This window comes from Manis pentadactyla, chromosome 16, assembly GCF_030020395.1.
Source record: "Manis pentadactyla isolate mManPen7 chromosome 16, mManPen7.hap1, whole genome shotgun sequence".
NCBI classification, from domain to species: Eukaryota; Metazoa; Chordata; class Mammalia; order Pholidota; family Manidae; genus Manis; species Manis pentadactyla.
This window is the reverse complement of record NC_080034.1, coordinates 9,112,693-9,130,373: the sequence shown is the minus strand read 5'-3', so window position 1 is coordinate 9,130,373 and position 17,681 is coordinate 9,112,693. Positions and strand designations below refer to the sequence as shown.

Genomic DNA, 17,681 nt, shown 5'->3' with positions numbered 1-17,681 from the left:
ATGTTTGTGGCCCTTAAGTTTTTAGTATTCTGTTGTTTCATCCTTTTTGGAGATGTAACTGTGAACATCATAGTATCATTATAATAAAGTTTACCTGGACTGGATTAGATGGAATACATTAACTAGTCAGTCAGCTCTGGTCCTCAAGCACTATCTTCAGCACTTTTTTTTATAAGGGATCTATTGTTTTTGCCCTTTTAAAAACCACAACACTGGTAATGGAGTGGAAATGTTTTGTGATACAAACAATTAAAGGGTTTTTTTACTCTTTCTCCTCTGTGTTTACATGTTAAAATCTGTCTTCATCTGTGTGATAGGAATTCTGTTTGGTAGGTCAGTTTAATTTTTCTTCTTACTCAAATTTCAGCTTTGTTGTTGAAACCTAGCCTTGCATAAAGATGCAGTGAGAATGTATTGAACAGAGGTCTCATTTGTTTAAAACTCTAAAATATCAAAGTTCTAAATAGTCTAATCTGTCTTAATTTTTTAAATGTATTCTTTATTGTGTTGTCAACATACTAACTCACCGAGAGTGCGAATTTGCTATGTGTAGTTTCATACTGTCATCATTGAATATTTGTACCTCTCTCGAAAGTTGACTCAAACTAATAAAAACAGTGTTAAGAGCTGACATTTAAAAAAATAAATAAACTTATCAAACCTTTGGTGTCTGTTTTAGAAAGAAAAGGAAAAAAAAAAGGAAGAGAAAAAGAGAGAAAAGGAGCCAGAAAAGCCTGTAAAACCTCTTACAACTGAAAAGGTAAAATTCCTTCTTAAAAAGCCTATAATGATTATCATCTTATTTGTGTACCTGTAGATGAGTGACTTTTGGATATTAATGATATGCAAATAATCCTTCTTTCCACAAGTATTAATTGAGTGAATACTGTGTGCCGCCCACCCCCTTCCAGCGTGTCCTGTAGGATGTGTTACACGTGTGTGGGTATCGATCGCCTGAGTTCCTCAAGGGCAAGTCTTCTCTCATTAATAACACAAAGATGAGTGTTTTTAGTGTTCATGCACAATCAGACTTCAGTGAAAGTTTGTGGAATGAAGAGATCATACCTGAAGTGGCCTTCAGAAAAGACCATGCTTGAGGTTAGCATTTGAGCTGCGTTTTGAAGTGTTGGCAGCATGAAGGTAGAAGGCGGGAGAATGTTGATCGGAGGGAACACCTTGAGGTCAGGCATGCAAGCTGGAGGTAGACAAAGGATGTTTAGAAAATTGTGGTGGGGTTTGAAGAAAGATCCATGGCTATGTATAGGAAGTAGTAATGTATATGTAAGGTAAGACCAGAATGGTGGATTGGGCTCAAATTGTAGACGACCTTAGAGTCCAGGTTGATTGATTTTTGGAGAAAGGCAGAAAGCAGCATTTCAAAATTTCTAAAGCAGATGATACACCTAAATCAAGAAGGTTCTTTGGGAGATTTTTTTTTGGCAGTGACAGGCAGGATAGGTATGACTAGGTAAATAAAGGAGAGAGAAGGAACATTAGATTTCTGTAAAATCATTGGTTAAATACTTACGGTGGCTTGGCTCTGAATGCACTTCACCATACAAATGTGGAAGCATGGTAAAGGAATTGTTAGTGAAAGGAGCATCCTTAATTTTTTTGTTGAAATTTTAAAAATTAACTTAATCAGAGCATAAGTTACGTACTACAGAGCGCATCCATTTGAAGTGTACAGTGCAGGCAGGCGCTGGTTCTCTGTTGTTTCACAGAGCAGTCTCTACCTTTAAGGAGTTACAGCATGCCTTCCACCCTTAGATGCACTGAGTATCCCAAGATACCCTCAGTCCTCCATGTAGCAGTCAGAAGCATCCACCATCTGACCCTTCACCAACCTTCCCACCATGCCCCTTCCATTCTTCATGTCAGTCAGGCTTGTCCATTGTCACCTAAACATACTTTTCATCTCTCTGTTCACAAAATTGCTTTGCCAAGAATGTCCTTTTCTCTCCCCACCTCTTAACTAAAGCTAACTCATTCCACCTTTTCCATGAAGTCCCTTTAAACATCCCGACTAGGATGCTTTCTCCCTTCCTCAGAATTCTGGTGACATTTGATTTTATTATCTCCTACCTTACATTATTTTTTAATTATATTGTTAGATAAATTTCCTTGTTTAACATAATGCATAGATGTTTTGTTTCCTGAGATCATGCATCAAGTCAGGTGGGGACTAAATCATATTTCTTTGGATTTCTAACAGTTTCCCATGTGTGGTAGGTATTTCAGATAAATATGTGCACATTGAGTCATTGATGTTTTGCAATGTTGTAATTTCTGTTGATTCCAAGGTCAAGCAAAACAATTAATAAACAGTAATTTATTACTAATTAATCTTTTAAACACTAAGACTTTCGCTAAGTGGAATTCTTTGAAATTGTTTTTGGAATACTTTTTGGTTAAAAAGTCTGTTTCTTTGAATATCACTATTTGTTTTAATGATAGTTTAGTGAATTAAATTCTTACCTTTTGCCAAATTACCTTTGTATGTTAAAGATTAAAATACTTTTTAAAAGGAATGATTAGGTAGGTAATTATGACCTGATGACTTAAATAGCTTTAATTCTGATTCTGCTTTAGTAGCTTTTTCTTCAGTGTGCGTCAGTAAGAAGCTGTAACTGAAATCTCTCACAATTTCCTCACTGATAGGTTTTATTTTTAATTTCCAAAAATTGGGAAATATCAAAATAAAGGGTTTATGTAATCCTTTAATATTGTATTTGTCAAGATACAAATTTTAACCACATTTAAAACGTCATGTATTTATTTTCTCTCTGAAAAATTATCTGTTTTTCCATGTTAATACTTGTCTCCTGTTTCCTCTTGTGAGATGGGGCCAAAAACAGTTACCCCGGCACCGAGTCTTTGGGTTGGGAGTGCGCAGAGAGCCCGGTCGGGGTGTGAGCAGCAGGCATCTGCACTTATTCATCCCTGTTCAGTCCTCAGGCTCCAGGAAGCCCGGCTCACACTCGTCTGTTCCTGCCCCACCTGCCAAGGCAGGGGCTCCCGCCGATGGTGGGAGCCTGGCTGAAAGAATGCCATACAGGGGGAGAAACTTCAGTTCCTAACAAAGTTTTGTGGTCAAGGTAGTGTAGAGTGTTTAAGAAGGAAGATAGATTAAAAAGTGCAACAGTGGGGAAACGGAAAGAAAAACAACACATACAAAGCAGGTTTACTTCACATATGGGCATTTTTCTCTTATGTTCTCTCTGAGGTGGTGTTTTCAGGGGCCATACATACAGAGGAGAAATTAGTGGTAATATCAATGAAGATAGTGGCAGTCGTAGTCAGGATAATGTCATCATAAATAATACTTGACTTTATTAACCATCTGCTGTGTGCCAGGAACTGTGCCAAGTGTACAACTTGTGTTCACTGTTGTACATACACAACTTACATGTAAAGTGACCACCCCTGTGTTTACTGTCTAAGTCAGAAGGTAGAACATGGCCGGCTCCCCAGAAGCTGCCCCTGTAATAACCCTTCCTAGTGAAAAATCACTTCTCTTCCCCCCAGAGATAACCATTTCCTTGCATTTTAGAAATAAATAGTTTTACCTTCTCTGCTGGTATTTCTAAGTAATATAGTTTGTTTTTGTCTACTTTTTTGAGCATGAGTAAAATGATAGCACAAATAACCTTTTGTGTTTTGCTTTTTTTAGTCAACATTTTTAAAGGGGTGATCATGTTGTATATAGTCAGTTTATTTAGTTGATTGTTTTGTAGTAGCCTATTATATACATTCTCTATGTTATTATCCTTCCACTATTCGTAAACATTTGGATTATATCCAAGCTTTAGCTATTATAAATAGTGCTGTGAAAATTTTTGTACCTGCGTCTAAGCATGCGTGTCTTTAGGATGTACTTAGGAGCAGAATTGTTGGGTCACGAAGTGTCTCTGTCTTGAACTTCACCAGATAGTGGCAAGCTGGTTCCCAAAGTACACGTGCCTTCTGGTCACACCACATTCTTTACCACAAGTATTGTCAGAGATTTTATTATTTGCAGTCTGGAGGGTATGTAATGGTATTTCATTATTTTCTTTTTTTTTTTTTTTTTTTGTAGATAATTATTTTTTATTGAAGGGTAGTTGACACAGAGTATTACATTACATTAGATTCATGTGTACAACATAGTGATTCAACATTTATATACATGACAATTCTAGGTACCAGCTATCACCATACCAAGCTGTTACAATATCTTGACTATATTCATTACATCCCGGTTACTTATTATTTTACCATTGGAAGTGTGTACTTTTTTTCTTTTCTTTTTTTTTTTTTTTTTGTGAGGGCATCTCTCATGTTTCTTGATCAAATAGTTGTTAACAACGATAAAATTCTGTATAGGGGAGTCAGTGCTCAATGCACAATCATTAATCCACCCCAAGCCTAATTTTTGTCAGTCTCCAATCTTCTGAGGCATAACAAACAAGTTCTTACATGGAGAAAAAATTCTTACATAGTGAATAAGTTCTTACATGGTGAACAGTACAAGGGCAGCCATCACAGAAACCTTTGGTTTTGTTCATGCATTATGAACTATAAACACTCAGTTCAAATATGAACACTCATTTGATTTTTATACTTGATTTATATGTTGATACCACATTTCTCTCTTTATTATTATTATTTTTAATAAAATGCTGAAGTGGTAGGTAGATATAAGATAAAGGTAGAAAACATAGTTTAGTGTTGTAAGAGAGCAAATGTAGATGATCAGGTGTGTGCCTGTAGACTGTGTGTTAATCCAAGCTAGAAAAGGGCAATAAAACATCCACGTATGCAGAAGGTTTCTCTCAGAACAGGGGGGGTGAGGTTCTAAGCCTCACCTCTGTTGATCCCCAATTTCTCACCTGATGACCCCCCTGCGACTGTGCCTGTCTTAGGTTGTTCCTCCCTTGAGGAATCTTACCCGTCTCTGCCTAATCAGTCATCTTCCGGGGCCATACAGAGAAATCTAAAGTTGGTAAATGAGAGAGAAGCCTTATTGTTTGAAATGGTTAGCTTTTTATTTCTTTGCATATTTATGCCCTGTAGCTTCTATGCCCAGCATTTCTCTTGAGGTATCTTTACCACTTGGAAGAATTATGATAACAGGTAAATTTGATATGAGGCAAGAATTCTATTTAAGGGTTGTAATAAGGAAAGAAGAAAAGCTATAGAAGTAGCAGGTGGAAGAAAACATGGGAAGACTGATTATTTCTTTGACATTTCTTCTTGTAGAGTAACTTCAGCATGTATGGGTCTGGAACTACTAATTAAATTGTGCACACACATTAACATAATAGGAGTATAGTTACATAACCAAAGCATACCTGTAATTACCAGCCATCTCCAGCGAAACCAAGAAAACCAGTTAGGCACCTTAGGCATTTGTGAAAACTTATCTATGATATGGTGGATATTGTCCAACTGAACTTGAACAGTCTGAGAGAAATCAGACAAATTAAAACAACCCATTCCTGGGGAATGTTCACATCCCTTATGTTCTTTTAACAGTAAATAGTCTGTAGCTGTAAGATTTTGGAGCGCTACAATTTGCACTTCTCCTAATTCTTGGTTGAGTTCCAACAGTATAGATCCAGTCAAATTTGTTGTTTTACTGTATGCACAGGCCAGCTTAGATATCTCCTTCCTCATTCCCATGGCAAGTCCAGGAGCTGGTGGGATGAGTGCATCTACAGCTGTAGCAGTGCGTGGATCTTTGTTGGGGTTTTTTGATGATCATCTTCTGGCATGAGTCTTCGAGAGAGTGCTGATGTTGGAAGTTCTTTTTCATATCGTATCTTAGTTCATTTTCGGGGTAGCCCGATTAGGCTTTGATCCTCTGTATAAATGCAAACAGACCCTTTGCCTACACTTTTATATGCCCTTTATACTCTTGTGTAGAACTCATTGGAGGTTACCACACAGGAACTGCCCTTTTTTTTTTTTGGTATCACTAATCTACACTTACATGACGAATATTATGTTTACTAGGCTCTCCCCTATACCAGGTACCCCCTATAAACCCCTTTAAAGTCACTGTCCATCAGCATAGCAAAATGTTGTAGAATCACTACTTGCCTTCTCTGTGTTGTACAGCCCTCAGCCCTCCCTTTTCTCCTACCCCCCCATGCATGCTAATCTTAATACCCCCCTACTACTCCCCCCACCTTATCCCTCCCTACTCACCCATCCTACCCAGTCCCTTTCCCTTTGGTACCTGTTAGTCCATTCTTGAGTTCTGTGATTCTGCTGCTGTTTTGTTCCTTCAGTTTTTCCTTTGTTCTTATATTCCACAGATAAGTGAAATCATTTGGTATTTCTCTTTCTCCGCTTGGCTTGTTTCACTGAGCATATTACCCTCCAGCTCCATCCATGTTGCTGCAAATGCTTGGATTTGCCCTTTTCTTATGGCTGAGTAGTATTCCATTGTGTATATGTACCACATCTTCTTTACCCATTCATCTATAGATGGACATTTAGGTTGCTTCCAATTCTTGGCTATTGTAAATAGTGCTGCGATAAACATAGGGGTGCACTGATCTTTCTCATACTTGATTGCTGCATTCTTAGGGTAAATTCCTAAGAGTGCAATTCCTGGGTCAGATGGTAAGTCTGTTTTGAGCATTTTGATGTACCTCCATACTGCTTTCCACAATGGTTGAACTAACTTACATTCCCACCAGCAGTGTAGGAGGGTTCCCCTTTCTCCACAGCCTCGCCAACATTTGTTGTTGTTTGTCTTTTGGATGGCAGCCATCCTTACTGGTGTGAGGTGATACCTCATTGTAGTTTTAATTTGCATTTCTCTGATAATTAGCGATGTGGAGCATCTTTTCATGTGTCTGTTGGCCATCTGTATTTCTTTTTTGGAGAACTGTCTGTTCAGTTCCTCTGCCCATTTTTTAATTGGGTTATTTGTTTTTTGTTTGTTGAGGCGTGTGAGCTCTTTATATATTCTGGACGTCAAGCCTTTATCGGATGTGTCATTTTCAAATATATTCTCCCATACTGTAGGGTTCCTTTTTGTTCTATTGATGGTGTCTTTTGCTGTACAGAAGCTTTTCAGCTTAATATAGTCCCACTTGTTCATTTTTGCTGTTGTTTTCCTTGCCCGGGGAGATATGTTCAAGAAGAGGTCACTCATGTTTATGTCTAAGAGGTTTTTGCCTATGTTTTCTTCCAAGAGTTTAATGGTTTCATGACTTACATTCAGGTCTTTGATCCATTTTGAGTTTACTTTTGTATATGGGGTTAGACATGGTCCAGTTTCATTCTCCTACATGTAGCTGTCCAGTTTTGCCAGCACCATCTGTTGAAGAGACTGTCATTTCGCCATTGTATGTCCATGGCTCCTTTATCAAATATTAATTGACCATATATGTTTGGGTTAATGTCTGGATTCTCTAGTCTGTTCCATTGGTCTGTGGCTCTGCTCTTGTGCCAGTACCAAATTGTCTTGATTACTATGGCTTTATAGTAGAGCTTGAAGTTGGGGAGTGAGATCCCCCCTACTTTATTCTTCTTTCTCAGGATTGCTTTGGCTATTCGGGGTCTTTGGTGTTTCCATATGAATTTTTGAATTATTTGTTCCAGTTCATTGAAGAATGTTGCTGGTAGTTTCATAGGGATTGCATCAAATCTGTATATTGCTTTGGGCAGGATGGCCATTTTGACGATATTAATTCTTCCTAGCCACGAGCATGGGATGAGTTTCCATCTGTTAGTGTCCCCTTTAATTTCTCTTAAGAGTGACTTGTAGTTTTCAGAGTATAAGTCTTTCACTTCCTTGGTTAGGTTTATTCCTAGGTATTTTATTTTTTTTGATGCAATTGTGAATCGAGTTGTTTTCCTGATTTCTCTTTCTGTTGGTTCATTGTTAGTGTATAGGAAAGCCACAGATTTCTGTGTGTTGATTTTGTATCCTGCAACTTTGCTGTGTTCCGATATCAGTTCTAGTAGTTTTGAGGTGGAGTCTTTAGGGTTTTTTATGTACAGTATCATGTCATCTGCAAATAGTGATAGTTTAACCTCTTTACCAATCTGGATTCCTTGTATTTCTTTGTTTTGTCTGATTGCCGTGGCTAGGACCTCCAGTACTATGTTAAATAACAGTGGAGAGAGTGGGCATCCCTGTCTAGTTCCCGATCTCAGAGGAAATGCTTTCACCTTCTCGCTGTTCAGTATAATGTTGGCTGTGGGTTTATCATAGATGGCCTTTATTATGTTGAGGTACTTGCCCTCTATTCCCATTTTGCTGAGAGTTTTTATCATGAATGAATGTTGAACTTTGTCAAATGCTTCTTCAGCATCTATGGAGATGATCATGTGGTTTTTGTCTTTCTTTTTGTTGATGTGGTGGATGATGTTGATGGACTTTCGAATGTTGTACCATCCTTGCATCCCTGGGATGAATTCCACTTGGTCATGGTGTATGATCCTTTTGATGTATTTTTGAATTCGGTTTGCTAATATTTTGTTGAGTATTTTTGCATCTACGTTCATCAGGGATATTGGTCTGTAGTTTTCTTTTTTGGTGATGTCTTTGCCTGGTTTTGGTATTAGGGTGATGTTAGCTTCATAGAATGAGTTTGGGAATATCACCTCCTCCTCTATTTTTTGGAAAACTCTAAGGAGAATGGGTATTATGTCTTCCCTGTATGTCTGATAAAATTACATGTAAATCCATCTGGCCTGGGGGTTTTGTTCTTTGGTAGTTTTTTGATTACCGCTTCAATTTCATTGCTGGTAATTGGTCTGTTTAGATTTTCTGTTTCTTTCTGGGTCAATCGTGGAAGGTTTTATTTTTCTAGGAAGTTGTCCATTTCTCCTAGGTTTCCCAGCTTGTTAGCATATAGGTTTTCATAGTATTCTCTAATAATTCTTTGTATTTCTGTGGGGTCCGTCGTGATTTTTCCTTTCTCGTTTCTGATACTGTTGATTTGTGTTGACTCTCTTTTCCTCTTAATAAGTCTGGCTAGAGGCTTATCTATTTTGTTTATTTTCTCGATGAACCAGCTCTTGGTTTCATTGATTTTTGCTATTGTTTTATTCTTCTCAATTTTATTTATTTTTTCTCTGATCTTTATTATGTCCCTCCTTCTGCTGACCTTAGGCCTCATTTGTTCTTCTTTTTCCAATTTTGATAATTGTGACTTTAGACCATTCATTTGGGATTGCTCTTCCTTTTTTAAATATGCTTGGATTGCTATATACTTTGCTCTTAAGACTGCTTTTGCTGCGTCCCACAGAAGTTGGGGCTTAGTGTTGTTGTTGTCATTTGTTTCCATATATTGCTGGATCTCCATTTTGATTTGGTCATTGATCCATTGATTATTTAGGAGCGTGTTGTTAAGCCTCCATGTGTTTGTGAGCCTCTTTGCTTTCTTTATACAGTTTATTTCTAGTTTGATGCCTTTGTGGTCTGAAAAATTGGTTGGTAGGATTTCAATCTTTTGGAATTTTCTGAGGCTCCTTTTGTGGCCTAGTATGTGGTCTATTCTGGAGAATGTTCCATGTGCACTTGAGAAGAATGTGTATCCTGTTGCTTTTGGATGTAGAGTTCTATAGATGTCTATTAGGTCCATCTGCTCTACTGTGTTGTTCAGTGCTTCCGTGTCCTTACTTATTTTCTGCCCAGTGGATCTATCCTTTGGGGTGAGTGGTGTGTTGAAGTCTCCTAGAATGAATGCATTGCAGTCTATTTCCCCCTTTAGTTATGTTAGTATTTGTTTCACATATGCTGGTGCTCCTGTGTTGGGTGCATATATATTTAGAATGGTTATATCCTCTTGTTGGACTGAGCCCTTTATCATTATGTAGTGTCCTTCTTTATCTCTTGTTACTTTCTTTGTTTTGAGGTCTATTTTGTCTGATATTAGTTCTGCAACCCCTGCTTTCTTCTCGCTGTTGTTTGCTTGAAATATGTTTTTCCATTCCTTGACTTTTAGTCTGTACATGTCTTTGGGTTTGAGGTGAGTTTCTTGTAAGCAGCGTATAGATGGGTCTTTCTTTTTTATCCATTCTATTTCTCTATGTCTTTTGATTGGTGCATTCAGCCCTTAACATTTAGGGTGACTATTGAAAGATATGTACTTATTGCCATTGCAGGCTTTAAATTCGTGGTTACCAAAGGTTCAAGGTTAGCTAGCCTCTTTGGTATCTTACTGCCTAACTTAGCTTGCTTATTGAGCTGTTATATACACTGTCTGGAGATTCTTTTCTTCTCTCCCTTCTTATTACTCCTTCTCGATTCTTCATATGTTGGATGTTTTGTGTTGTGCTCTTTCTAGGAGTGCTCCCATCTAGAGCAGTCCCTGTAAGATGTTTTGTAGAGGTGGTTTGTGGGAAGCAAATTCCCTCAGCTTTTGTTTGTCTGGGAATTGTTTAATCCCACCATCATATTTGAATGATAGTCGTGCTGGATACAGTATCCTTGGTTCAAGGCCCTTCTGTTTCATTGTATTAAATATATCATGCCATTTTCTTCTGGCCTGTAGGGTTTCTGTCGTGAAGTCTGATGTTAGCCTGATGGGTTTTCCTTTATAGGTGACCTTTTTCTCTCTAGCTGCCTTTAAAACTCTTTCTTTGCCCTTGATCTTTGCCATTTTAATTATTATGTGTCTTGGTGTTGTCCTCCTTGGATCCTTTCTGTTGGGGGTTCTGTTTATTTCCGTGGTCTGTTCGATTATTTCCTCCCCCAGTTTGGGGAAGTTTTCAGGAATTATTTCTTCTAAGATACTTTCCATTTCTTTTCCTCTCTCTTCTTCTTCTGGGACCCCTATAATACAGATTTTGTTCCTTTTGGATTGGTCACACAGTTCTCTTAATATTGTTTCATTCCTGGAGATCCTTTTGTCTCTCTCTATGTCAGCTTCTATGCGTTCCTGTTCTCTGGTTTCAATTCCATCAATGGCCTCTTGCTTTCTATCCGTTCTGCTTATAAACCCTTCCAGAGTTTGTTTCATTTCTGCGATCTCCTTTCTGGCATCTGTGATCTCCCTCCGGACTTCATCCCATTTCTCTTGCGTATTTCTCTGCATCTCTGTCAGCATGTTTATGATTCTTATTTTGAATTCTTTTTCAGGAAGACTGGTTAGGTCTGTCTCCTTCTCTGGTGTTGTCTCTGTGATCTTTGTCTGCCTGTAGCTTTGCCTTTTCATGATTTTAGGAATAGTTTGCAGAGCTGGGAGGAGTGACGGCTGGAAGGACTTCCCTTCTTGTTGGTTTGTGGCCTCCTCTCCTGGGAGAACAGCGACCTCTAGTGGCTTGTGCTGCGCAGCTGCGCGCAGACAGGGCTTCTGCTTCCTGCCCGGCTGCTATGGAGTTAATCTCTGCTGTTGCTGTGGGCGTGGCCTGGCTCGGGCAGCTGCTCCAAAATGGTGGAGTCGCGTTGGAACAGGAGCTGCTGGGAGGCTATTTATCTCCGTAAGGGGCCTCCCTGCTCCCTGCAGCCCAGGGGTTAGGGTGCCCAGAGATCCCCGGATTGCCTACCTCTGGATTAAGTGTCCTGCCCTGCCCCTTTAAGACTTCCAAAAAGCACCCACCAAAACAAAATAACGACCAGAAAAAAAAAAAAAAAATTTAAATTAAAAAAAATAATAATAAATAAATAAATAATTTTTTTTAATTAAAAAAAAAAAGGTGGCCGCTCGTTTTTCTTTATTCTCCGTCGCCAGCCTCAGGCCTCTGCTCACTGGTCTTGCTGCCCTGTTTCCCTAGTATTGGGGTCCCTATCCCTTTAAGACTTCCAAAAAGCGCTCGACAAAACAAAACAGCAGCAAAAAAAAAAAAAAAAAAATGGTCGCGCGCTTTTCTTTTGTCCTCCAGCGCCCGGCCTCCGGTGCCCGCTCACTGTTCTTGATGCCCTGTTTTCCTAGTATCCAGGGCTCCCTGCGCACGCACTGTGTCTGCGCTCTGGCCCGGATGGCGGGGGCTGGGTGTTCGGCAGTCCTGGGCTCCGTCTCCCTCCCGCTCTGCCTATTCTTCTCCCGCCGGGAGTTGGGGGGAGGGGCGCTCGGCTCCCGCGGGGCCGGGGCTTGTATCTTACCCCCTTCGCGAGGCACTGGGTTCTCTCAGGTGTGGATGTGGTCTGAATATTGTCCTGTGTCCTCTGGTCTTTATTCTAGGAAGAGTTGTCTTTGTTATATTTTCATAGATATATGTTGTTTTGGGAGGAGATTTCCGCTGCTGTACTCACGCTGCCATCTTCCGCCCCTGGCTCCTCTATTTCATTATTTTTAATGTCATTTTCCTTGATTACTAAGGAGGCTGAGTACCTTTCCATATGTTTGTTGCTCATTTGGATTTCCTCTTTGGGAGTTCTGGTTCAGATGCTTTGACTGCTTTTCAGCTGGATTGCTTATCTTCTTCAGTCTGTATACACACACACCCATATAGAGGAGAGGATACTGGTCCTTTTCCAAGTATATGTTTACAAGTAATTGTGTGACTGCCTTGTGGCTGATTTTATTGCTTTTTATTTCTGGTTTGTGAATTGGTGATGAAGGGCATCCTTGTCTTACTGGTAACATCAAAGGGAAAACGTTTAGCTTTTCACCTGTTATTACCTTTATTTCTCATAAAACCCATGAGGTTTTTACTGCTGGTACCATTTTAAAAATAGAGGAACCAAGATTCGGAGAAAATAGTTGATTTGCCTAATGTCACCTAGTTTTATTGGAGAGTTGATGGAGTCAAGTTTGGAAAAAATAAGGATTTGATTTATTTTTTAAGGCAGCCCAGATTAAAGTCCATCTCACATCTTTTCATGTGTTTAGACGATTGATAATTGATAGGGATTACTTACTCTCGAACACTTCTCTATTCTAAGCCAACTTATTCTACAAGCAATTAAAGCCTTAGTATGGTTCATGAAATACACCAAGTGACTTAATAAATGGTTACTTAAGAATATGTTTATTTGGTGGGGTGGAAGGAACCTTCCTACTTTAGTTCAAATCCCTAATCTTATAAATAAGTAAGTTAAATCCTAGAAGGAACTTCAGTGACTAAGATGTATCTTGCTTAGTGTTAATGGTGGCAGCTTAGGGATTTGAACCCAGGTCTTCTGATTTGAGTCCAAAGTCGTTGTGTGTGTGTGTGTGTGTGTGTGTGTGTGTGTGTGTGTGTGTGTTGATATGTATGTCTTCAGGTTTCTTTCTTGGTTCAATTTTTAGTCCTATTATATATTCTTTATCATTTTATAATGAACTGTCAGGTTCCCTAAAATGAACTGTGTGTTCCTATATAACCCCATCCCATACCATCCTAACTAATGAATTAATAACTTAACTGATGTATTAACTTCTCCTAGGGACATCTGCCTTCTGTAAATAAACTTGTTTTTTGACCAGTCTACTACTTTTCTTTAAGTTGTATTTTGTACTTACTTAACTCTCACTGACATTTACATTTTTGTGGTATGTAAGCATCTATTACTAAGAGGGTCACCTGGAGCCAGGCATGCTTCCTTTTCCGGGCGGAGAAAGGTGAAACCTAAACATTTAATGAACCAAGTGATTAATAGGATGGATGCATTTAACAACAAAATAGATGTCTCTTTTGTGCTTTAGATATTCTGCTGGAAAAGTGTATATAAATTTGACTTTTTAAAAAGTATTCTGTTTTAAGACAGGCACAGTCGCAGGGGGACCATCAGGTGAGAAATTGGGGATCAACAGAGGTGAGGCTTAGAACCTCACCCCCCCTGTTTTGAGAGAAATCTTCTGCATCCGTGGAGGTTTTGTTGCCCTTGTCTAGCTTGGATTAATACTTAGTCTATAGGCACAGACCTGATCATCTACATTTGCCCTCTTACAGCACTAAACTATGTTTTCTACCTTTATCTTGCATCTACCTACCACTTCAGCATTTTATTAAAAATAAAAATAATAATAATAAGGGAGAAATGTGGGATTCACATATAAATCAAGTATAAAAATCAAACGAATATTCATATTTGACCTGATTGTTTATAGTTCATAATGCGTGATCAAAACTGAAAGTTTCTGTGATGACTGCCCTTGCACTGTTCACCATGTAACTTATTCACTATGTAAGAATTTGTACTCCATGTAAGAACTTGTTCGTTATGCTTCAGAAGATCGGAGACTGATGAGAATTAGGCTTGGGGTGGATTAATGATTGTGCATTGAGTCCCCTATATACAGAATTTTATTGTTGTTAACAACCATTTGATCAATAAATATGAGAGATGCCCTCTCAAAAAAACAAAAACAAAAACAAAAAACATAAACAAAAACAAAAGTATTCTGTTGTACACTTAATTTGTTTAGTGTAGGTTTATCTCTTAGGCTATCTCCTAAGTAGCCAGTGATCTCTAAATATGTTCATGGAGATGAGTGGTACTCTGTTAAAAGCATGTGCATGAGTTCTCTTCCAGTTTAATCAAGAGATTTTCTCCTTTGGAAGGCTCTAAGTCTTACAGTTTTTATGCATATCAGAAATGGACAAGTAGTCCATTCCTTGTAGGAAGAGAGAGTTAAACCCTTTAGAAATAATTCCTGTTATGGTTCTGGTTTTATCGTTATTTATTACAACCCATTCTATGGGTTATTGTTTGTTAAGTTCTGAAACTTCTGATTGTATGTTAAGAAACCTTTAATATAGGGATCAGCAAACTTTTTCTGTAAAGAACCAGGCAGTAAATATTTTAGGCTGTAGGTGTCCTTCACAACTACTCAGTTAATTCTCTTTGTAGCACAAAAGCTGTAAATGAATGTGTTCCAGTAAAATTTCCTTCACCAAAACAGCTGAGTTTGTTAAGATCCTCCCCTTTCTGCCTCCCCACGAATGAGAGTTCTTACAGTGGAAGAGGCAGGGTCAGAAGAGAGCCGGGCCCCTGGTCTGTGGTTTGGTGTTCCTCCTTGTGAAGTCATGTAACTGCTCAGAACCGCCTTTTCCTCCTTTATTAATGGCAATGTTTGCCTGGATGACCTCTAAAGATCCTTCTGGCCACAGACAGTCTTAAATTTAGGATTACTTAGTCACCTAGTGAACACAGGAACAGATGGGTAGCATCATCTAAATATACCCTTGAAGATGGTGTTTAGTGCTCCGCAGAGCTGGTCGTCATTCACTGAGTTCTCCCTCTGATTTCCAGCTGGTTTCTCACCCGCCTAGCTGCTGATCTCTTTAATTGGCTGGCTGCCTGTTAAAACGTAGAGTATAACTTGGGAGAAAAGGTATTCAGTTATTCCCCATGCAAGCTACATCTGTATTTATATAGAAAATACATTCATATATCTGTATGTAGAAACGGGTTCACGTTAAGGTATTTCTGCTTAGGTATCTATGAGTGTCAGTGTTACTGCATCATTGGTTTTACCTGCAGTGGATATATTAACAATAATTTAGATTCTATCAAAGTAAGGTTTTATATTTTCATAGACTTAAAGTCTCTGAGGTAATTATAATGAGAGTTTAGGACATAATTACCTATCTTAGACTATTCTTATGTTTTTTTAACTTAAATTTTTTTGATATTCAAACTTTTATTTATTATTACATAGTCTGTATAGAACACAAATATACAAACAAGCAAAACTTAAAAAATAGGTAACTTCTCATCGTCCCTCTGCCTAAGGCTAGCTGTTTTTAGCACTTGGTGGTGCAATCTTCTCTGCTGTGCGCATGTGCACCTGTGCTCTTCCTTGTCTTGCATGTGCCTTGACGGTATATTCGGTGTAAAAGAGGTGGCTAGCTCTCAATGGCATGTGGTCCCCAAAGTATATGTTGTGTTATTTTAATGTAAAATTTGAAGTGTTTCTTGTACAGATATTTGCCACTAGCCTCCTGAAATTTATGAGAGAAAATCAATTCACAGAATGTATCAATGGAGGATAAAAAATCCCGGGAAGGAAAGTAGAGAAGCAGTGTGCTGTGGGAAAGAGAAGGCCCCCGCTTTGGATAATACTGACTGTCATGAAAAGGTTTACCTGAAGATCTGACATTTGGATCTTAAAGATTCAAATCTTTAAGGAGATGATACAGATAGTGATTTATAAAAAGTAGTCTGGAAAGAAACAAAAACCAGAAAAGTCGCTTTTTTGAACAAACCTTTGTGTTAATAAAACTTTAAAAGTACATTTTTACTTGATAGACATAAGCGGTCTAATCTTCCAATATAAGCAAAAGGTACAACTGCAAGTTTATTGAACTTGAAATTTCAATGCAGTGTGTAAAAGGAGGCAACCAGCTGCAAATCAAATAAATCGTTCTTAGTAAAACATTAAAGTCAGATTAAGTGGCTCATTGCCAGACGGTCTTACTGATAGGTTCTGTTGCTTAGCAGTCTTAATAGAGACATTTACACAGCCCCCAAACTCAGTGTAATTTAGGCTACATAAACCTTTCATGTGATGCGTGAATGCGTTTGCAAGTAAGATACCTCCAGTAATTAATGCTTTTATAGAAATCACAGAAGCATATGGTCTGGGCGAATAAGCACAGCAGATGTCTCACAGAGCATTTCTATAAGTGGTTTTGGAAAATTCTTTATATTTTCCATAAATCATTTCATTCGTAGCTTAAAGCTTGACTTTGAAGATTAATTTGGCAATAATCTTTTGTTTGTAGATTCACACTATGTTAGTATTAGAAAACATTTCAGTGCTGCTTCTCTGTTGTCTAAAGTTCTATCAGGGCAGATATTGCTAATTGCTGGTGACAAGTTCCTATCTTTCTTTAGCTATTAAGTGTTCTTTAAAATCTTTTCTCTGTGAAAAAGAAAAGATCACAGTGCTCCTTCTAAGTAAAAAGGAATTGTATGTCCTGCCCACTAAACTTACAGAAATTTTCATTCTTTTTAGCCGAAAAACAGGGTAGATAAAAACCTAGTGGATTTTTAATAGCCTCTCCCTTCTACCTCCCCATAATACCCATATTTTTAAGAAGTTAGAAAACACGTATAAGCGAAAAGAAAAAAGAATGACCACAAATCTGACCACTTAGAAAAAATTATCACATATTGATTTCATCCTTCCTAGTTTTTTCCCATGGAAATACATGTATCCATGTGGGATCATACTGTACAATGTAAGTCCGGGGAGAGGAAATCTTGGGGCAAAATACCTCTCAAAACCGAAAACAGTGAAAGGGAGAAATAAAGTTTAAAACCTGTTTATTGCTCACAAACTGCAGTCCAGGGCCGTCTTTCTCCTCTGCTCTGGAAGAAGCCAGCCAGCAAGCAAGCCCCTCCCCCTAACCCCTCAGGTTCAGACACACCCTCGGTTGCCCAGGTAATTACCCATTGATATGAGATGAACTTCTCTCCACCCCTGAGGGTATGCAAATGCACTAAAGCTAAGCGAGATATTCTGGAAATGTTACAATTTTACCTACAACATATTATCTTGTAACCCGTTCTGCTCTTCTGTCGTTTAGCAATATATCTTAAATGTGTTCTCTTACTGGTAAATATACATATGCTTTTCTGTCTTCTGTCTTTAAGAATAGTCCATTGAATAGATGTATCGTAATTTATCTTCCTCTGAATACGGTAAGATTCTTCCTAAAATTTATCTCTTGAATAATGAAAATCTGTGTGTTTGTACTTCAGTGTGCAGCTATGTGATAACTTACTAGGATCGATGTTTAAAACTGGAATTGCTAAGCCAAAGGATTTCGACTTTTCAAAAGTTTTGAAGAATATTAAC

General features: G+C 38.4%; 1 protein-coding gene across 10 annotated transcripts in view; it reads left to right on the top strand.

The window, feature by feature from the left end:
• The window catches only part of SMAP1 (small ArfGAP 1), a 198,570-nt gene that overhangs the window by 147,340 nt on the left and 33,549 nt on the right, over positions 1-17,681 (top strand). For 8 of the 10 annotated variants that reach the window (XM_036916213.2, XM_036916212.2, XM_036916211.2 and 5 more), the window contains one exon: positions 680-760. The exons of the other annotated variants lie outside the window; for them this stretch is intronic. In XM_036916213.2, the coding sequence (XP_036772108.2) occupies positions 680-760 (81 nt within the window). The remainder of the gene's footprint in view (positions 1-679; positions 761-17,681) is intronic. 10 annotated transcript variants of the gene reach the window in all.